This window comes from Elgaria multicarinata, chromosome 1, assembly GCF_023053635.1.
Source record: "Elgaria multicarinata webbii isolate HBS135686 ecotype San Diego chromosome 1, rElgMul1.1.pri, whole genome shotgun sequence".
In the NCBI taxonomy this organism is placed as follows: Eukaryota; Metazoa; Chordata; class Lepidosauria; order Squamata; family Anguidae; genus Elgaria; species Elgaria multicarinata.
Genome location: NC_086171.1, coordinates 196,857,687 through 196,880,342, shown reverse-complemented (window position 1 = coordinate 196,880,342; position 22,656 = coordinate 196,857,687). Strand labels below are relative to the sequence as shown.

At 45.3% G+C, this 22,656-nt stretch overlaps 1 protein-coding gene across 1 annotated transcript in view; it reads left to right on the top strand.

Annotated features, from left to right (window-relative positions):
- Nucleotides 1-1,078: 1,078 nt before the first annotated feature.
- The window catches only part of ATP9A (ATPase phospholipid transporting 9A (putative)), a 114,418-nt gene continuing 92,840 nt past the window's right edge, over nt 1,079-22,656 (top strand). The window contains exon 1 of the mRNA XM_063146343.1: nt 1,079-1,202. Coding sequence (XP_063002413.1) covers nt 1,135-1,202 — 68 coding nt within the window. The 5' untranslated portion in view covers nt 1,079-1,134. The remainder of the gene's footprint in view (nt 1,203-22,656) is intronic.

The window sequence follows — 22,656 nt, the reverse complement described above, 5'->3', positions numbered from 1 at the left end:
TGCTGGATCAGACCAGGGGGTCCATCCAGTCCAGCACTCTGTTCGCACAATGGCCTTATCAGCTGTGGACCAGGAACCCACAAGCAGGACATGAGTGCAATAGCACCCTCCTGCCCATGTTCCCCAGCAACTGGTGTATATAAGCTTACTGCCTCTGATCCTGCAGGTAGCACACAGCCATCAGGACTGGTAGCCATTGATAACCTTCTTCTCCAGGAATTTTTCTAACCCCCTTTTAAAACCTTCCAAATTGGTGGCCATCACTAAATCTTGTGGCACTGGATTCCATAGTGTAACCGTGTAAAGAAGTCCTTCCTTTTATCTATCCTGGATCTCCCACTAATCAGTTTCATGGGATCAGTTTCCCTATCCACATTCTGCACACCATGCATCATTTTGTACATTCTAGATCAAGGGTAGGCAACCTGGTGCCCTGGACTACACCTCACATCATTCTTGGCTACTGACCATGCTGGCTGGAGCTGATGGGAGTTGTAGTCCAAAACATCTGGAGGTTGTCAGGTGGCCTACACCACTCCCCCCTCCCGATGGCATGTGTGCGGGCAGGGGGCGAGGAGAGAAAGAAGTCTTAAGTTTGGAGAAGCAACGACTCGTCTGAAAGCACCCTGGATGCTTTGCAGGCAGGAGGAAAAACGGCTCCGCGACCATTGTAGAGGCTGGACGGCCACTCTGTCCAGCGGATGGTCGGCGGCTGCGAAGGCCGGTGGCGAGCGACGCTGGAGCGCGTGCAAAGGAGAGCGGCAGCCTTACCTGGGAGGTGAGCTGCGGCGGGGAGCGAGGACGCGCGGGTCTGGGGCGTGGAGAGGGGTCTTGGGGAGAAGGCAGGAAGAGCGCGAGGGACGCGTGGAGGCGCCGCCACGCCGCTCAATGGGTGGGCTACGGCGCGGGCGCGGGGGAGAACCGGGGGCGGCGTGAGCGTCCACGTTACCTGCGCGTCGCCGCCCAGCCCCCAGCCCGCCCGGTTCTCGGCGGCGGCAGCGGCGGCGGCGCTGTCATCACAGCGCGGAGAGGTTGGGCCGAGCGAGGCGAGGCTGGTGCGGGCAGAAGCCGAGCCTCCCGCGCGCTGCTCCTCCCCGCCTGCGGCTGCGCCCAGCCAGCCCAGCTGCCGCGGCCATGACCGACAACATCCCCTTACAGCCGGTGAGGCAGAAGAAGCGCATGGACAACAAGCACCGCGGCGGGTAAGCCAGCAGCGCCCGCCCGTCCGCCGGGCCCCATCCCTGCCCCTCTCGGGGCTCCGGCTACAGCTGGGCCTCCCGTTCCCCGTCCCACGCCTCTCCCGTGGACCCCTCCCCCGGCTTTGCTTCGCCGCTGGCGCGCGCGCGCGACCCCCACCCCCCACTCCAATTCCCGGCCGGGAAAGTCGGCGGTGGCGAAGGCAGCCCGGGCTCGGGGCTTTCTCTGCCTGGCGCTTCCTGCCTGTGGCTTCCCCTGGGATAAACTCGGATGCTGCGTCCCGGCCCTCCTTTCGGCTTCAGGGGAGGCGGCAGCCTGGCTGGCTGAGGCCCCGTTCTGGAGCCAGCCGGACGCCACGATCCGCGGTGGCTGGCCATTGGCGTGGAGGGCGCTAAAGAATCGGGGGATTTCTCCCCTTATTCCCAGGCGTCTCCACATGCCTCGTCCTCCTCGCCCTCCCGCGCCCGGTTCCGCTTGCCAAGTGGGTTAGTCTTTTGTCTTTACGGATTTGCTTTCTCCCCACACCCCCCGCCGCCGCCGCACCCTCTCTTTTTTATATATATAAAAGGCAAATTTATATAAAAGGTTTGACGCCTCTCCTGTGGCAGAGATGTAAGAAAAGCCCTGGGCATCGGAGAAAGCCCCAGATCCATTGGCATTTGCGGGGGGAGGAAGGGGCTCTCCCGCTCGTAAGGAGAAAAATGAATCCGTCGATGACACGGCCTTCTGGGAGAAGAGGCAGGATGGAGACTCCCCACCCCCCAGCGGGGGCTTTGAGGAGGCGCGGGAGGGTAGATCCACACCTCGGAAGCGGCTGGCGGGGGGGCTCGGGCGGCAGGAGCTGACAGGTTGATCCTGACGCCATTGCCAGGGGCACGCCCAGGCGGAGGCTGCCATTCCAGCCCTCAAGAAACCTGGACGGGAAAAGGAGGAAGGCGGAGAGGAGGGGAGGGGAGGGTTGTTGGCTGGTGCCAGCTTCACTGTGCTCCCTATCCACAGGCCAGGGGGGAGGGGGGGGGAAGGAAACCAAGATCCGGGCAGGAGGAGATGAACTCTCCTGAAAGCACCGCCCGTGTGCCTTTGTTGGCCTGTTTGTCACAAGCTCTTGCGTTGTGCTTGTTACACGGAGAGCAGGGCTGGGTGGGAATGGCGAGCTGGCTTGTTTGGAGAGGCACGAAATGGAGCTAGCGGGCACCACTTTGGATGGCTTTAAAAAGGAACTGGACCGATTCCTGGAGGAGAAGGCTGTCAGTGGCTACTAGTCCTGATGGCTCAGTGCTACCTTCAAGGTCAGAGGTAGTAAGTCTGTGTGCACCAGTTGCTGGAGAACATGGGCAGGAGGATGCTGTTGCACTCATGCCCTGCGTGTGTTGGTCACTGTGTGAACAGAATGCTGGACTAGATGGACCCTTGGTCTTGATCCAGCACACCCCTTATGTTCTTATTCACATGAAGTTATCTAGGGCTGTTCTTGGCGGTCATCTGTTGACACATCCAGATCCTTTTTCTTATCACACTACTTGGCATAAAGGATCAGACCTTGGGCCATTGTTCCCTTCAATCACTGGCATCAATTAGCAGCACTTCATGTTGCTAAGGAACGCTCATTGTGGGGAAGCCATTATGTTTGAACAGGCCCTCTGGTCTGGAAGGCCTCCTAGGCCTAATCTACACCAAGCAGGATATTGCACTATGAAAGCGATATATAAAAGGCAGGAGCCACACCAAGCGGGATATCGCGGTATGAAAGTGGTATATGGCATGTGTCAATGGGCCCCAGCAGTTGTCAGTGCACTTCAATACTGCTATAAAGCAGTAGTGTGGCTCCTGCCTTTTATATACTGCTTTCATAGCGCAATATCCTGCGTGGTGTAGATTAGGCTCTAGAGTTGCCTGATTGCCACCTGGAGTTTTGCGCTTGGTACCTTTAAAACTACTGGAGAAGCTGGAGATGAACCCGCCTGTTTTTCCCCTAGTTCTTTTCATCTGCCTTCTTTCCCTCCCTGTTGTGTAGCACATCTGGAATCCTGCTCATTATAGCCTTTGGTTTCAAATGTGAAAAGTCTGGATGTGCTTTGTCAGTAGAGCAAAACATCTTCTGTGCCTTCTGTGAAGCACCTATTTCTATATAGGGGAAGTATGATTGGTTACCTTGTCAAATGGTAAAAGTTATCAAAGAGGATGGAAGAGAAAGAAAAGCATGAAATGCAGTAATAGTTACATTAAAACTTAGATGTATGTAAAATAATCACAGTGACTCTTCAGTGTGTTAATAAGCATCCTGGCAGTGATAAGTTAATTGACACCTGTACTGTGACAAAAACCAATTCAGGCTGCAGGAGATCGATGAACTGATATTTATGCACTCATCCTAAATCCAACACCTTGTTCACTGGAGCACATGGGGCATGATTCAGTGAAATAATGGTCTGAAGATGCATGCCTGGCTCATTATACTTGTTAAAGCTAAGGAGACTCTCTATTCTGGTCAGTGTATAGGTGGGAGATTGCATTGGATCCCCATGTAAGCTTCTCTGTGCTTCTAGAAGGAAAGGCAGGCTATAAATAAACAAAGCTAAGCTCTATTAAGCCCCACTGATTTCAGTGAAAGCAGGTTTATTTATTAATATACTCCATCACATACCTCATGCTTGACACTGGCCTGGTTCAAGCATTATTTATTTATTTATTATTACATTTATAGCTTGCCTTCCCCCACCCCCCTTGCAAGGAACCCAAGACAGTTCACATGGTTCTCTTTCTCTCCATTTTATCCTCACAACAACCCTGTGAGGTAGGTTAGGCTGAGAGTCAGTGACTGGCCCAAAGTCACCCAGTGAGCTTCCATGGTCAAGTGGGGAGTAGAACCTGAATCTCCCGAGTCCCAGCCCAACACTTTAACCACTACACCACGCTGGTTCTCAGGTGGAACCTATGATCTCTCATTATGTGAATGAGCCACAGCAAGCCTTGGGCTCTTGAGCTCCACTTCACCTCTTTCATGAATCAGAGGAGGAAATCAGAAGTTTCTACTTCAGATTTTAAACAAACTGCAGCTCCCCATTTTGTCTAAAGTCAGGGAAGTGTAGTTTGTTTAAACTCTAATTAGTGATCAACCCAGGATCAGAAACCATGGTGTGTTCCTGGTTTGTTCTCTCTGAGTAGAGTTCAGATGTAACAGGAAACTGTGGTTTGTTTAAAATTGGAACGCCTTTCAGATTTCCTCCTCTGGAGCACAAAAAAGAAAGAAAAGGAGTGCATGAATATGGGGCTCACAAATGGGAAGCCATGTTTTCCCGTTATCTCTGAACCACCTCTCTCTCTCTCTCTCTCTCTGAAATCAAAGGAGCTCGCTTTGGCTCTATTTCTTCACAGGGCTCATATAATTCCTTTTTTTTTTTAGTGCTTAACATATTCTTTTGCAAAACATTAAAGGACAGCAGTAGCTGCAGAATTGGTTGTTTATCAGATGACCTTACTATATATCTGTATCTTACCTGTATTGAAATCTCTCTTTCTATATCTATATCTATATCTATATCTGTATGTATGTGTGTGTGTGTGTATGCCACTCATTATTTATTTTTTTCACTTATACCCAGAGGTATATTATTTATCTATATATCACTCCTTCTAATAATTAAATTCAAAGAAGAAAACCCCCTGGAGTGGTTAGAACCCTGAACAAAAGTAGTCCACACTGTAACAATGTTGTTGCAGGGCCCTACTTGTATATATACTAAAACTGATATAGGCCCTATTCACACATGCTAGGAAGGGTGGTAGTTACAATAACTACAGAGAGGGGAGGAATAATGGAACCAATACAAGCAGGCCCGCCACACGACCGGACCATGCAGGGTCATTGTTCCAGTCCCTACTGACCCATCCATAGTTAGTGTACATACCTCCGCACGGTTTGGCCACATGTCCCGGTGTTTTCTTCAGTGCGAACAGGCTCCCAGCAGCTGCTCCATTGGAAAAAAGGAGGAAACCTGTGTGACCACAGAGAAAGTTTGCAGTGGCAAGAGCATTGCTGGAGGTGGTGGTTGCTCTTTCTGGCAGACTCTATGGTCACTATCATCCCACCCCCCTCCGCCAGCACGGAGCAACTTAACCATGGAGTTCCCGTCACATGACAGGAAACCCCCATGGAAGCCCACTAACCCCACTGCAGCAGGTGAGTAGTGGGTGAGGGTAGTTTAACCATCGGGGGAGGGAAACACCCACCACATGGCTCACTGAGGCCACTCCGAGAGCCTTTTTAGCCACTCCGAGAGCCTTTTTTGGCTGAGGAACGGGGTATAAATATGATAAATAAATAATAAATAAATGGCTAGACCAGGCCTATATCCCGGGATTATTCCTGTGCATCCAAATGACACTCAGGGGACCCCGGGAGCAGCAGGGACGACTATATCCCGGGATAATCCTTAGGTCTAGCTAAGGCCTAAGCCACCATGGAGTTCTCCAAGGTGGCTTAGTGTGATGTCTGAACAGACTTGGAGTAATCCTGAGGTTTGCAGGAATCTTCAGAAAGGAAACCATAAGGGGGGAAGTCTCTGCCAAACCATCCCATAATAACTCAATGTCATGGAATGTTGAGAGGGGAAAACAGGATCCTTGAAAATCTCCCTGTTCTTGCAATCCAAGTGAAGCAGGAGGTTTGTCAATGCCCTGGCAAGCCAAAATACATGTCTGGTAGGTTCTGCTTAGCTTGGGCTGGCTTACAGATTTGGGCAGGCAGGACTTGGGGCAAACAGCCCTGGCTTTTGGCCTATAGCATTTACATCCCATCATTTTGAAATCAAACACCCCCTGTATAATTTAAGCTATAAATGTTTTCAACGTCTTCTTTGTGGCTTTTACAGATTGTTTTCCGTCAGTCTGCCAGCAGCGTAAGGTTCTGCAAAGCTTCCAACAATTTTGGGAAACACTTTTGTGGGCCTTATATTCTAAATGAATAATACATGCCTAAGAACAATTTGTGAGTTTCTAGGAGAGGCACATTAAGCGAAGGACCAGAGCTCAGTGGCAGGGAGCACATGATTGGCATGCACAAGAACCGAGGTCAAGTCCATGGAATCTCTCGGTAAGAAGATTCTAGCAGGAAGAGGGCTAGGAAAGGCCTCTGTCTGAGAGCCATGGGTCATTGGAGTAGATGGCAGTGGACTAGATGGACCAACGACCTGACTCAGTCTAAGACAGCTAAATACATTACACCAGGGGAGGGCAACTTGGTGCCCTCTAGATGTCTTGGATTACAACTCCCATAATCCCTCATCATTGGCCATGCTGGCTAAAGCTTATGGGAGTTGTAGCCCAGAACATCTGGAGGGCAACAGATTGCCTACCCCTGCGTTAGACCAAGCCTCCACAATCTGTGACATGCCAAGCCAAATGCATCCAGCTGCCATGGGTTGTGGCTGTTGCTAAGCCGAAATACCTCTTGCCCTATTTACTGGCAGCTATGTTGGGCAGGGGTGGCGAAAGCCAGACAGATGTAGTGCCAGTGCCAGTCCTCCTGATGGTCATGATTCCCTCCCTAAAAGTCTCCTAGAAGGATGCTCTATCATCACTTAGCATTGTTTCAGAGCACTTCTTCAAGGGGGCAGGGTGGGGTGGGTGGCAGTAGCCAATCCCTGGGCAGAGTACCAGAAGGCTGAATGCGCATTGCTATGGGTGATGTGGCAGACCCACAATCTCCCATCTTTTTTCTTTTTTAAACACTTAAGAACAGTTGCACGGGGTAAATTGGATCAGGTCTTTAGTGCTGGAGAGAAGAGTTCAACCCTTTCTCCCCATATCATCTGCCTTATTTAAATCACCTCCCATTCCCACGTAACTACTGCTACGTGGGGTGTGGCTGGGGAGAAAGAAAATGTGATTGAATTTGGGGAAGCAGTATGGAGAAATGGGTTATCTGTCTCTTCCCCAGGACCATAGCCATGATCTATTTTGTGCATGCACACTCACATCATGGCTGAGTTGAAGGCTAAAAAAAAGTTGGGAGGTGTGGTCATGGATAGGGCTGGCCCTATGAGTGGGCAGAGTGAAATGGCCACTCAGGCCATGCTGGATGGGCATGGGACAACGGTGGCAGTGCTGTGGCCATTATGCCTGCGTTCTCCTGGTTTTTCCCATCTGTTGCCCTCCACACTCTAAGCTAGTGTGGAAGTAAAATTCAACTGCAAATCCAGTCAGCTTCTATTCTTGGAAAGTGGTGTGCGGGTGGCAGAGTCATCTGGGCTGTTCAGACAACACAGGGTGGCTTGTTAACCATGAACAAGACACCCCAAGAACCCATGGTTTGTTGTTGGGTTGTTCAGGCTGGTTAATAAGCCACCCTCAAGACCACGTAATGCGTTCAGACAACACGATAACCCACGGTTCAACAAGAACCCACATTCAACCAGGTTAGCGTGTTCTCTGATTGGCCCCACCATTTTGTCCTTCACTTCAGCAGGAAAATACCTTGAGCTGGCCCTGATCTTGGATTTCCCATGTCACTGAAGTTTTGCTCTTAGAGTAGGGGTGGGGAATGTGTGGGCCTCCAAACATTTTTGGACAGCAAACACACCATTGGCTATTCTAGTTGCCCCCCTCCCCCACTGTATATTCTGGATACTGCTGCTGATGGAAATCCAGCAACATCTGGAAGGCAACATGTTCCCCACACCGGCCTTAGACTCTTGCAACAAAACAGCAATACACATAAACATGTCTGAGCCTCCCAAATATTAAAGAGTATTGATAGTCTAGCAAATGTACTGTGGCCAACACCCCATTGTAATGGCAAGTATGTTGCTAATTACATGATAATAGTCAAGCTTCAGATGATAAGCATGGGCCCTGTTCAGATGACACCTTAAACCACAGCTTTAACCATGGTGAATAAGGCTGCAACAGTTGTCAGTGCACTTCAATACCACTATAAAGCAGTAGTGTAGATCCTGCCCTGGTGGCATAAAACCAACCCCATGGTTGTCTTACTTCAATTAGCAGTACTCTCTGCCTGATCTTGTTTTCTTTATAGGGGATGGCACAGTTTTCACTGGAGTTTCATTGACATGGTTGTGTGGCTTGCCTTGTTAGTAGTGCTTGCAGCAATTACTCTGATGTAACCTTAGCTCCTGAGCAATGTTAGTCACAGTCTGGGGAGTCGGCTTGCTCCAACTGGGTCACAGAAGTGGTATTTCTTATAGCCATTAAGAGCTGTTGACAGCACAAGACGATGCTGGTGCACTGCATGTAGCAATAGCTGTTCTATGGTTTATTTATTTTTTAACCATCTACATTTCTAATCCTTAAGGGTTTTTGTAACTTCTTTTTTTTCTAACTACTTGGGTTTCAGAAGATCAGCTTGGCTTGCTTTGATTCCACGTTGGTTCCAATTAGGGTTGCAGTATATAGTCAATTCATTGGTTAGATCAGCCTTCCTCTAGAACTGTAGGGCTTCAAGCCCCATCATCCCCAGCCAGCAATCTTCTGTCATGCTGGCTGGGGATTATGGAAGCTGTAGTCCAACACATCTAGAAGACACCAGGATGGGGAAGGCTGGGATAGATCCATCAATGAGAAAACATTGTGATATACTAAAAAGGTGTCCCTGATAGAGATGTGAAGGCCTGGAAAAAAACCAGAAAAATTCGGGGGGAGGACCGTTTTTTTCCCATTTCTTCCGAAGCCTTTTTTTGTTTTCCCCCCCGGAAAATTGGAAAAAATGAAGAAAAAACAGATTACGAGATGTTTTATTTTAGCATGATGGCCATAGCTAGACCTAAGGTTTATCCCAGGATTGTCCTGGGATCAAACCTGTTCATCTAAGCGCCACACAGGGCATCCAGCGCTCAGGCAGGGACGATCCTGGGATAAACCTTAGGTCTAGCTATGGCCTAATAGTGATAGCTATAGGTCAGAAAATGAGTCTGATTAAATTTCATGCATATTCATTAAATCTTGGTTCCCCCCTTTTTTCTCAGTTCTTTTTATGGAAATGGGTGCTTTATGTCTTGACATTGGAGGACTAGCGGAGACATAAATAATTTTCTTTGTTACTAATGTTGGTGGTTTCTTCTGTTGTTTTTTAAAATTGTTTTTTGTGTGATCTTTATAAACTGGCAGAACCAAAGAGGTTCCTTACAGTTCAGGTGTTCCTAACAGTTCAGGAGCTTGTGGCTCCATTTGTTACCAAAAAAAAGTAAAAAAGTAAATTAAATTTGTAATAATTGTTTGAATACGCTACTTTTAATATAACAAATGTAATAATTTTATGCCAAACCAACTTGGACATAATTACATTTTATGTTCCTAAAGTAACAAAGTTACTTTCAATCTGTAAAATGTGCTAATGTTGCATTATTTCAATTTTCCCAAAAATTTCCATTTCCCCTGAAAAAAACAGGAAAAAAACAGTTTTTTTCCATGGCTTCAAAATTTCTGGAAATTTTACATCTCTAGTCCCTGATGATCCAGACAGCAGAGTTTTGCTTTCTTTTAAACCAAACCAAAACTTTAATAATTTTAATACAAGTAGTAATTAAAAACTGTAGAAGGTAAGGGCCATCTTAGAAAAGGCATTCCCATGTGTGTGAGAGAAGGGAGAATATTTATTCATTTATTACATTTATATCCTGCCTTTTTTCCTTCAAGGAACCCAAGGCAGCATACATAATCCTCTTCCTCTTCATGTCATCCTCACAACAACAACCCTGTGACGTAGGTTGGGCTGAGAGTCTGTGACTGGCGCAAAGTCACCCAGTGGGTTTCCATGGCTGAGTGGGGACTAGAATCCAGATCTCCTGACTCCCAGCCCAACACCTTAGCCACTATACCACACTACCCCTTCTAAGACGATCCTGTGGTGTGACACATGTATACATGATTCCACGTTCCCAGTTATAACATGATCAGACCAGACCAGTCTTCAAGCATCCACGTAGGTGATGCAGCTGAATGTTTTACCCTGAGTGGCTTTCACCTAATCAGTGGTGGGGTGGAATTTTTTTCCAGTGGTTTATTTTTCCATTTAAAAAACCCTGTTTTCTAAGTTCATTAAGAAACACGAATATTGCAAATACAATGTTAGGCAAACTTGGCAGTTTCAGATTTGTAATTAATGTTTTTCACGTGATTATTCTTTGCAAGTATGTAAGAGAATGTGTATGTATTTCAGTGACAGCACACACACACACGGACAAATACATATGTCTCAGAGTGAAATAGAACGAATAGCTAATGATAGCTAGTGCTGCAACATCCCATGTGGAAGGGAGATTTGTCATGGGCCCCTGTTGAAATAAATGAGTGGTTGTCAGCATATCATGTGCGTTTCTTTGGGTTGCTAATTAGCATGTCAACAGCTTTCAATACCTTCATGGGTGTCCCCCCCCCCCTTAATTTTATTTATTTATTTATTTCATTTTTATACTGCCCAATAGCCGAAGCTCCCTGGGCGGTTCACAAAAATTAAAACCATTCAATGTATAAAACAACAGTATAAATACATGATATAAAATACCGTATAAAAGTACAACCAGGATAAAATCAGCAGCAGTGCAGAAATACAAATTTAAAATACAAATTTAAAACAGCAAAGTTAAAATTAATTTATAGACTGTTAAAATACTGAGAGAATAAAAAGGTCTTCACCTGGCGTCTGAAAGAATATAGTGTAGGTGCCAGGTGAACCTCCTTAGGGAGCTCGTTCCACAGCCGGGGTGCCACAGCAGAGAAGGCCCTCCTGCCTCACTTGAGAGAAGTACATGCTATTGCCTTTAAATGTTTACCAAAAAATATACATAATGAGCCTGTTCAGACAACATGCTAACCCATGGTTAGGGCACTAACACTTTTGCAGCAAATGGTGAGTGAATGTGTTTAAAATGTGATTATGTAGCTGGCATAATTAGGAATGGTTGACGCGACACACTAAGTCATGCTTCAAATGACATGCTAAGCCATAATGTTTTGCTCAAAATGCTTAACCACCATGGCTTAGCATGTCGTCTAACATTTAAGGGAGCAATCCTATGGCCCCCTAGACAGCATCTGGGAGGGCCATCGGATGCTTCAGATTCAAATATCTGAGGCTCTGCCCCCAATCCCGCTTGCAGCGGGTGTGGAAAGAACCAGATACAAAAGAGGGCAGGGCTCCTGCAGCTTTAACTGTTGTGATGAAGAGGGAATTTCACCAGGTGCTGCATACATACAAATGACACCTGCTGAAATTCCCCTTTCAATACAACTGTTAAAGATACAGGAGCCCTGTCCTCCTTTTCATATGGTCACCCTAGTTTCCATCAGCTCTAGCCAGTGTAACCACTGGTAAGGGATAATGCAAGTTCTAGGCCTTGCATATGTCTGGAGGGCCACAAGTTGCCCATCCCTAATTTAGGGCATTAGAACATTGGAAACTGAAACATTTCTTAAGCAAATGACCCTTATTTGGATTGGAAAATTTTATGATACAAACTGAAAATTTTCCTATGCAAACAACCCTATCCAAACTAACCTAATTTGCACTGGGGGGAGGGGGGATATGAATTTTCCAATTCAAAATTTTCTGGAAACTACGCCACTGCACCCAAGGGGTTCATTTCAGAAGTGAAATTTGAACTAGGAGCTTTCTGGTTCACAATTCAGCCTCATAGTCACTATCTTACATTCACTCTAGAATAGACAACTGCGTGCAGTGGTGATGAGTGGTCTAATTTGCTACCAGCTTCTTTATTAGGATTGTTATTTTTGATTTCTACTTCAAAATTAAAAGTGCTTTATATTTTTCTTGCATTTTACCTCACAACATCCCTGTGAGGTAGGCCATTTTAAAGATGGGAAGGCCAAGTATGTCATTATAAAAGAGGCTTGCCAATTTCACTTTGCACTGTGTGTTTGTGTGTAGGGGGGAACACATTTCTATTTTTCTTTCCTCCTTTGGATACTATTTTATTATTCTTGTTTATATATTGCCTTCAGTGTAACATAGTTCTTTCCAGAATATCACAAGCAAAAGAGAAGCTTTTGGTGTGAATGCAGAAGAGGGCCTTCTTGGTGGCCGCTCCCAGCACCTGGAACTTCCTGACCATGGAGGCTAGGTTGTCACTTCCTCTGTTGTCCTTTTACTGGCAGGCAAAGACCTTTTTATTGAGGCAGGTCTTTGGCATATAAACTAGTCTGCTGCTGAAGGAGGTTTTATTGGAGTTTTGTGCTGTTTATTTCTTTTATTGTTGTTTAATTCATTTGTTTTATGTTATGTTTTAATTAAGTTTTTGTTTTAATCTCAATTTGATTATTGTTAGCTACCTTGATGGAAAGGAGGGATGGGAAACTTGTCCTTTATTTTATTTTTTAAAAATAGAACAGGTGTACCCCAGCGCACTTATCTTTTGAAGCAAAACTGCTTTCTGCATCAAGTCCTCCACTCTTCCAAATCCCATGGAGACCGCGTTGTTCACATTTGTTGAGGGACTCGTGCAAAGGGGGAAAATGTGACTTTTCAGGAATGTTTAGAGCAGCCCTTATCTCTCTTCAACCTCTGATTTATTGACATGGCCCAGGGAAGGGCTTCGGAGGGACATTGAAGAGAACCTAAAGAATGTCAGTGGAGTCCCAAGAAAGGCCTGGTCTGGCTGCTTGACTTCCTTTTCTTTCATCTCTGCATAAATGATATGCAGGTAAACAGGATGAGGGCTCTGAGCTCTGTTGGCTGGACGTAGCAATTTCACGGAGGCACGTAGTGACATGTAAATGACTGATCAGTGATTAATGAGCAAAAATGAGTTGACATAAAAATAGGAAGGCCTTCCCCAACAGGTACTACAACTCCCATTACCCCCAGCCAGCCATGCTGGGAGTTGTAGTCCAGCATATCTGGAGGATACCAGATTGGGGAAGAATGGTATGGGGATAAAGGCTTTGCATCTGCTAATACACTCTTTGGCCTTAGCTAGAACTACTGGTCTAGTGGGACGGAGGGGTGAAGATCTCGCAATATTGTTATCACGAAATCTCCCCCTCTGTTCACACGCGGTGTGCGATGACCTCAGAGGGAAAGGTGTCACGCCTGCCATTTTGTGTTTTTTTCTTAAAAGGGGAAGATGTGCACGAATGCTCGTGCGCAAAAGGTAAGGTGTGTGTTTTTAAAAGAATATATATTTCCCCTGCTTCCCCCAACCCACCCCTAATGGGCGCAGTGCTCCTGAGGAGCTCTGCGCCTTGTGCGCGGGTCCTGGCTCCTCATGAGTAACCACGAGTAGCCTGGACAAAGCACGACGCCCGCACACATGTTCCGCAGTCCTGGGCTCAGCCTGGGACCACAGAAAAAATGGATGGATCAGAAAAACCTGATCCCGGGATCCCCTGTGTGTCATGTGGATGCACAGGGATGATCCTGGGAATTGTCCCGGGATTTTGCCCCATCTAGCTAAGGCCTTTATGTCCGATACAATACACACCGCCTTTCCCTCGCAGTCATTGGACTCATGAGAGTAGCCCAGAAGAGTCCTTTGCAGTGTTCTCCCCACCACACACATGTTACATTGATCATTTAACAGCCCAGTCCACCCAGTGTGGACATTGTGGTGCAGTGTGGTGTCTGTTTTGAGTGTCAGTTTTGGAACTGCAAAACCCATATTCGAATCCCAGCTTTGCTGTGAAGCTCAGTGGGAGGCCTGGAGTACAATGGACACATCACGTTAAGCACTTTTAGGCTTCCATCCTAAACCTTACTTGGGGGGAAATTCCATGTAACTCAGTGGGACATACTCCTAAGTAAACCTGTTTTAGGAATGCTTTGCACAGTTCCATATTCTTACAGTGGATTAGAGTTACGCACCTGTTCAGTTCTTTCCATGAAAAGTCTATGGGACTTAAAGGTGGTTAGTTTTGGCTGGATCAAGCCCTGCCACTTAATTTAACTTATCTCATGGCCTTGTTGTAAAAATAAAATGAGTTGAACTAGGAAAGGAGGGCGGGGCTCCTGTAGCTGTTGTAGAGAAAAGGGAATTTTAGCAGGTGTCATTTATATGCATGCAGCACCTGGTGAAATTCCCTCTTCATCACAACAGTTAAAGCTGCAGGAGCCCTGTCCTTTTTTGTATTTGGTCACTCTAGTATAGCTACTGCAGCTTTAACTGTTGTGATGAAGAGGGAATTTCACTAGGTGCTGCATGCCAACAAATGACATCTGCTGAAATTCCCGTTTCTACACAACTGTTAAAGATGCAGGAGCCCTTTCCACATGGTCACCCTAAGTTGAACTCATTGTCATCTACCCTGAAGTCCATGGAGGAAGGGCAGAATATTAAATATGCTAAAATTGAACTATAATTTACTAGTTACTTCCTCTTGGGTAGAGTGTCCTGGAAAGGAGTACAGAGAGATCCCTACTCTGGTAGCATTTGTACAGTCTGCAAAACTCTGCCTGAATATGAAAAGGCTTAAGTAAGCCTTCTCCAAACTTGGTGCCGTCCAGGTGTGTTGGATTACCATCATGACCATACTGGCTGGGAACAATGAGATTTGTAGTCCAACACAGTGATGGACAGAAAGTAGATCAGATGTTTTGGAGATCTGCCCAGAAGCTTTGCCAGCATGGTCAATGGTCAGGAATGTTTGGAGTTGAAGTCCAAAAGAATTAGAGATCTACTTTCTGCCCACCCCTGGTCCAACACCCCATGGAGGACACCAGATTCAAGAAGTCTGGCTTAAGTGATCTTTGGGTTGAGCCAGGGCTGAACACCCTGTAAAACACCACAGCAGCTTCAGCAATGAAGGAAAGAATAAGATGACTATGCTACAATCATGAGTTTGCCTGATACTTTATTTATTTATTGCATTTGTATACTGTCCCATAGCCGAAGCTCTCTGGGCGGTTCACATATAGCAGGAAATGGGTGGTTAATTTTGGCCTGGAGCTTTGCAACATAAAACAAATTAAAAGCGCAGGTAGCTGGGAAGTACTGAAAATGGATGAAGGCAATTTTGTTCAGCTAACCACCACTGCAGAGTTAGTTAATTATAAAAGGAGATGTGCTGATAAAGAAGTTGGATGCATATATTCCAAACTCATTTAGCAGAAGAGCTGTAGTGTTTTACTGTAGTCAAAGAAAAGTGCTACACAGATAATGCTCCCTGGACATGAAAAACTAGGATTTTAAAGAAAACTTACTGCCTTACTTGAAATACTGCCTTCTCTCATATAAACCCGCCTGGGTTTTAAGGTCCTCAGGGGAAGCCCTTCTCTCTGTACTGCCACCATCAGAGGTGCACTTGGTGGAGACTCGAGACAGGGCCTTCTCAGGGGCCACTCCCAGGCTGCGGGTCTCCCTGCTGAAAGAGGCTAGATCGGCTCCTTCTCTGGTGTCCTTCCGCTGGCATGCAAATAGGTTTTTTATTCAGTCAGGCCTTTGGCATGTAACCCGGTCTGCTGGGTCAGGTGCAGTTTTTATTCTTTTATTTTTGTGCTTCTTAATTGAGTTTTAAAAGTATTTGTTTTCTGATTATTTTAACCAGGTTTTCATGTTAAAATGCTGGTTCTTATTGTTAGCTGCTTTGAACGTGTGTGGAAAGACAGGGTATAAATCATATAAATGCATAAAACAAAATGAAAGATAGCATCTCTCTATTGCAATTCCCTGAGGGATTTTGTGGTAGTGAAGCTTCCGGCATGTAATGGACTTAGATGTCACCGAGGACTGGGATAGGCAGAAGCATCTAAGAAGGTATCCAGCAAAAGGAAGCTGGAAATAGGAAAGAAATTTGATATTGTTCAGATTCCAGGAATCTGAAAGAAACTGGAGAAATCTGAATGGGGAAGAAAACCTGGGAGGAAGAATAGGGAGAAATGAGAAGTGTATATGGTCTGTGCCGGAGAGGCGAGAATGGCTGAAGTTCCCTTGCTGATTTGGAATAACCAGCCACATTTCTAGTCTATTTTTGTTTGTCTCTTGCATCTTTGTATTAAAGTTGGTTGCATGACGTCATCATCTACAACATGCCTGTGCAATTGGAGCAACACACTGTTGGGATTTTAGTTCAATACAATAGTATGAACTAAAGCAGGTGTGTAGAAATTCGGGCACAAAGCTGGCCCTCCAGACATCCCAATTTGGCCCTCCAAGGTTCTCCAGAAGGCCACACCCATTCCTCTGAACTGCCAATCATTTGAGAGTTTCCCATCTTTTGTGCTGCCCCTCCTCCCTATTTTAAAAGGTTAAAATGCCTCTCCCAAGGCAGTAAGAGATTAAAGCTAAAATGTGCTTGAATGGGGTGTTTCTTAGAATTGCAGTCCAATATATCTGGAAGGCACCAGGTTGGGGGAAACTGAGCTGTGGGGATGTGCAAAGAAAGTGTGACTAGATGACCTGTGTGCCTGATGCTTATTCTGTTTTATTTTTATTTATTTATTATTGTATTTATATCCCGCCTTTTTTCCTCCAAGGACTGGCAATGGTTGGGAATGAATTGCTCAAAGTTGCTCTCCCAGGGATAAAAATAAAGAACACAATTCCTGGGTCATTCCTCCACCCCTCCGCCCATTGGTAGGAAAGTTGCTTGGGAAAGCCTACTTTTGAGCTGACCTGGAAAGGGTTAAACAGCTCCTCATATGAACATTATTTATTTTATTTTATTTTATTTATTACATTTCTATACTGCCCAATAGCCGAAGCTCTCTGGGCGGTTCACAAAAGTTAAAACCATAATAAAACAACCAACAGGTTAAAAGCACAATTACAAAATACAGTATAAAAAGCACAACCAGGATAAAACCATGCAGCAAAATTGATATAAGATTAAAATACAGAGTTAGAATAGTAAAATTTAAATTTAAGTTAAAATTAAGTGTTAAAATACTGAGAGAATAAAAAGGTCTTCAGCTGGCGATGAAAGCAGTACAGTGTAGGCGCCAGGCGGACCTCTCTGGGGAGCTCATTCCACAACCAGGGTGCCACATAAGAAGAATTATGTTGGATCTGACCAAAGGCTCAGCTAGTTCAGCATTCTGTTCCCACAGCGGACAGCAGATGCCCACAAGCAGGACATGAGTGCAACAGCGCCCTCCCACTTGTGTTCCTCAGCAACCAGAGTCCATAGGCATACAGCTGCTGATACTGGAGGTAATACAGAGCCACCAGGACCAGTAGACATGAATAGCCTTCTCCTCCAGGAATTTCCCTATCCCCTTTTAAATGTGTTCAAGTTGGTGGCCAACACTACATCTTATGGTAGCAAATTCTGTAGCTTAATAGGAATCTGTACCTAAACTCCACAAACACACTTCTGCTCAAAGTAGTAATTGCAAAAATAAGCCACTCTAATAATGGTGTAAGTCAACCTTGCCCAACCTGCCCTCCAGATGTTTTCAACTACATACCTAACCATTGGCCATGCTGGCTGGGAGTTGATGTCCATAACATCTGGAGAGCACCAGGCTGGGGAAGGCTAGTGTAAGTAACAAGAACTTAAACCCGGCTGGCAAGTGGCCAGCAACTGAATGCCATGGCAGACATTATTTTTACAGGGCTTCAGCTAGCATTATTACATGTATCACTTTTAAAGAAACCTACTGAACAGGAAGTACTTGCTAGTGTGTAATTGTGCATTCAGCATTCTCCCTCTGTGTCTAAAACGATTACGGCATTTGTGGTTAGCTACGGTTTCTGGATATTGCAGAGTGGAGGCCGTTTAGAAGAAACTTTTCTGGTTTTCCTAATTTGTGGCTTGGTGGAGCAACTTCAGCATCCTCTTGTTTTAATTCCTTTAGGGTGCAATCTTATATGTGTTTAGACGGAAAAGAAGTCTATAACTCCCAGCATTCCCCAGGAAATGCTCGGAGTTGTAGGACTTTTTTCTGTCTAAACATCCATAGGATTGTGCCCTTAGCTAAAGCTCATGCTTAAATGCCTGATAATTAAGAGTCTGAGGCTATAGTGCCTGCAAGGTTCTCCTGTTGATTTTTTATCTTAATCCACTGGGCTGCCTTTGACATTTAAAGCTCCAAGACCCTTAGGTCTGACATATGTAAGGAGCCTCTTTCTTTCTGTGCGTTCCTTTGGGTCCCATACAAATCTGCCCAAAGTGCCCTTTTAACAATAGTGAACACTAGCGATAAATGCCTAAAAGTGTTATAGAAGATTTGTTTTATTCACAAAAGAGATCTGATGCTTCTCAAATGTGTATGCTCTTATTCAAGGATAACCATTATAATGGAGTCTGTTACTCCCACTGATTTTTTATTCCATTTATTCAGCACTCCATTGAAATATATCTTTCAAAAAATAATGCCATTGTAACTACATACTGTTACACAATAGTCCTTTAAAAAGAAAAGAAAAGTGGAGAATGCCATAGGGCTATCTCTTTCCCTTGCAGCAACTGTTCCAACTGTTCTATAAAACTGTAATTTTAATTTCATTTTATTTTTATTTAGTTCTTTGCAGTCTGTGTGTTTCCCCCTCCACCACTGTATCCATGCCACAATCCCATTGGGGGTTGCATATTAAAAATGGCACCTCGCATTCATCATGGCTTATCATGGGTTAAATAGCCCATAGTGAGCTCAGGCTATTGTATGAACTGGGTCAGTGATCCAGTTCTCATGTAACAACAGTCCATGGGTTGTTTAACACATGGGTTGTCGGAGCCATCTCCCCCCACCCTGCCACACGCCACTTCTGTTGTGCATCCAGTTTCATAAACAAGCCAGGAACACAGTGTTCCAGGGTTTGTTTGCTGCGATGTCTGAACCAAACACTCTGGGTTATTGAGGGAGAAACAACAGAGAGTTTTAACCTAACAACAAACTATGGGTTAAAATTCTGACCCACAATCAAACAATACATAGTTAATAAACTACGAGCAAGTGTGGTGGCCCCTGCCTGCTCACTCACTTCCCCTTTCTGAAACAACCCAGGAATGCCCCATTGTTTGATGTGCGAATCTAGTACACTGGTGAGCATGTTGTTGTCTTGATGTGCGAACCCAGTACTCTGAGTTGTTTAGGGTTTGAACCCATGGTTTGTTGTTGGGTTAAAATTCTGAGTGGTTTTCTTTAACCTTAAGCAACACACGTTGTTTCAGGATGTGATGAGAGCATGGGAAGCAACACACTCCAGCATGACCATGGCTAACTACAGGTTGTTTAACCCATAGTTAGCAATTATGTGCAAACCAGGTAATTGGATTGTTTCTCCCTCAACAATGCAAAGTGCCAAGTTTGGACTTTGCAGCAAATAATCCAGGAATGAGGTGTCCCAGGGTTCTTTGCTAACACAGGTGTAAAACGAAAGCAGTGTGTCGCCCCCGACCCCATGTATTAATTTTAAACCACCTAACAACAAAAGGTATGTGCGAACTGGGTCATTTCCTGCCCCACAGATTACTATCTGAAAGTCATGACACAAGAGAATTAGTAATGGGGAGGGAGGAGGGGAAAGAAGCAATCTCCATACCAGTTCTTATCCAACTTGAATGGAAACAGTTTAGCTACAAGAGGAGCTGAAGGCAGCTAGTCTTTCAGCAGAGCCAACAGAGTAGGTCCTTCCTTCCATTGCTGTGTCTGCTGCAGCGAGGTGGAAGTGATGCTGGCAGAAGATATTTAAGGGAGAGGAAGAGCCCAATAGATCTGTTTTTTCAGCAAAGCTGATGGAGTGGACCCTGCTTCCCTTCCTTTCCTCTCCGGTTGATCTTCTGCTGCTTCTGTTTTGTTTTATTATGTTAAAAATTGTATATTTCAATGATTGTCGGCCATTTTAAAAACAGAAATGGAAAGACAGGGTATGCATTTTTAATTAAATAAATAAACGTGCATGAAGATCGCCTATTTTTTGCGACAGCGAACTCATCTTTCTTACTTGAGATTCTCACTTAGGCTGGAATAATTCAGCATTTGTATAGTGACCTACATTAAGCATGGTTTAACCTATCACTTTCAGCACAGGGTCACTTCCTTTTTTGTGAGAAAGCCCCATCTAACGATATGAAGCTACTCAAAAAGCTATTTTTGTACTTAATTTTTTTTAAAAGTTTAATAATTGCTTTTGGAAAATACTGCCCTGCATTTTTCTTTTTAAATGTAGGAATAGTGTCTTCCACTGTAATTCTGCAGCAGTCTATTATTCCACCTTGCCACTTACTTAGGGCCAAACTATGCATGATTTTGAAGACACCAGTAGCAGCTTGCTTTAAAGTAAGCACAGGGGCCCCAATCCAGATGATTTATGGCAATTATCATTATAGATATATATATCACTCAATAAGGATTGGGACTACAGTGACCGGGGTGGGGGGAGCTTAAGCCCTTCCCGCCTTAACTCTAGGATCTTAAACTGGATTGGGCCCCCTCTGCTTACTTTACAGCAGGTGTGCACAACATCTGAGGGTCCAGCGGCCAGTTTACATTCCCTGGAACGCACCACAGGCTATTTCACCCCCTACCCCCAGTATCACCGCTGCTAAATTTGGCAGTGGCAAAAAGAGCCCCATTTTACCTCTACTGAAGTCATGCAGGGGAGCCTTCACCTGGTTTTAATTTATAATTGTGGTCCCAGAAGCCCCTGCGGAGCGCAAATTTGCATTAAAGCAAGGTGCGTGGTCCTCGTATGCTTTGTTTTAATGTAAAAATGCACCTTCTTCCACACTGCCAAAATGCGATGGCAATGCGCTGATGGTGGCAGCTTGCCGGGGGGCTGCAGAAAAAGCTGGGTGCAGGCCGTGGGCCATGTGTTGCCTATCCCTGCTTTAATGTAAAAAAGAAATTACCGGCGTGAGGCTACACATTCAGAGGAATGTGTCATTTGGGTCCTTTCCAAATGAGATCCCAGTTCTGCGATATTAGTTCCTGTAATTTGGGATCTTGGTGAGCTGATAGGGCTGCAGTGTGGTGTTGACTTAATAGTTCTGTCACGCTTTAGCTCTCATTTAATACGTTACTATACTGTGCTTGATAGCTATTTTAACAGCTGAGGTGTCACCTTGATGTAGAAAAACATCAAGAACGGCACGAGTTCTGCTTGACTAGAGGTGAAGAGAAGCATGCATGAAAATAGATCATTGCAGTTCAGGGATCACCTTTCTCACATGACTGCTAAAGCAAAGGAGCTGTTTCCGGAGTAGGAGTGGAGTCCCAATCCCCAAAATGGAGCGTATCCAGAGAGGGGCAACTAGAATGATAAGGGATCTGGAAACATAGCCTTAGGAGAACATTGGAAAGTGTTGGGGTTCTCAGATGGGAGAAAATCAGATTAAGGGGATACAGGAGCTCTGTTCAAGCAGCCAGCTGGACACAAGGGCACAAACTGTGTAGTGATCTTGGGGTGTGCACCCACCCCCAACATCCAGCGTGCGCCACCACCTTCACTCTCAACCTTCATGTATTCAGCATGGAGATCTGAAGGGAGATTATGAACATGGTCAACTAAATGTACTTCAGGCCCAATCAGACATTGACCTGGTTCGCATGACATGACAACCCACAATGGGTTGTCAGCGCTGTTTGTTTCAGGGTGGCTTGTCGTGACTTTCGAACCCGGACTGGTTTCCTAAGTATGGTTGGTTTACCATTCACAAGCCACTCTGATTACCCATGGCTCTTTGTTGGGTTGTTCAGGGTGGCTTGTTTTCAGAATGGCTTGTTGTGATGTGTAAACCCGGCCCGATGGCTTGTACATGGCTTCTTGCAAATGGCTGCAGAGCTGCCCTGGTAAGAGTGGTGAAAAAGCTGGTAGCTCCTTGTGATCTCAGTAATGATATCTTCTCTCTGTTATGTCTTGAAATGACACTAGTCAATTTACTCCTCCACTTCATCACCTCCGTAGACAACGACACTTCTTTCCCCCCATCTTTGGGAGATTTGCACATATTTAATATATATTTTTTCACCAGGGAGATCTGTACAATTTCACAGTACACACAGTAGTTGCTGCAAATAAGCTTTAAGCGAATTTGCGCAAATCTCCCTGAGAGTTGAGTATTGTTGTTTTTTAAAAAAGTTAAATATGGGCAAGCCTCCCTGAAGGTTAAAAAAAATATCTACAAAGCAAACTCTACTCTGCTAATAAGCACTGTAGTGAGTTTGTTGAGCTAAAATGTGGACTTCGCAAAATTCCTAAATGCAGATTGTAGATCTGTGTAGTTTAACGCAGTGAGTAGATTTTAGCAGGCGCTAGCTAACAAAGGTGGGCCCCTTGATGGGGGCGCGGGCTTCTAGAGTAACCCTCTCACATACTTTTAATTGGTATAAAACAAGTACAACTTTATATGTTATCTTGCCCTTTTCTCGTAAGGAATAGTGTTTTATCTCTCCAATAGACTGGGAGGCTTTCACTCCTAACCAGGCCCTAGGGTAACCATATGGAAAGGAGGACAGGGCTCCTGTATTTTTAACAGTTGTATAGAAAAGGGAATTTCAGCAGGTGTCATTTGTATGCATGCAGCGCCTGGTGATTTTCCCTCTTCAAC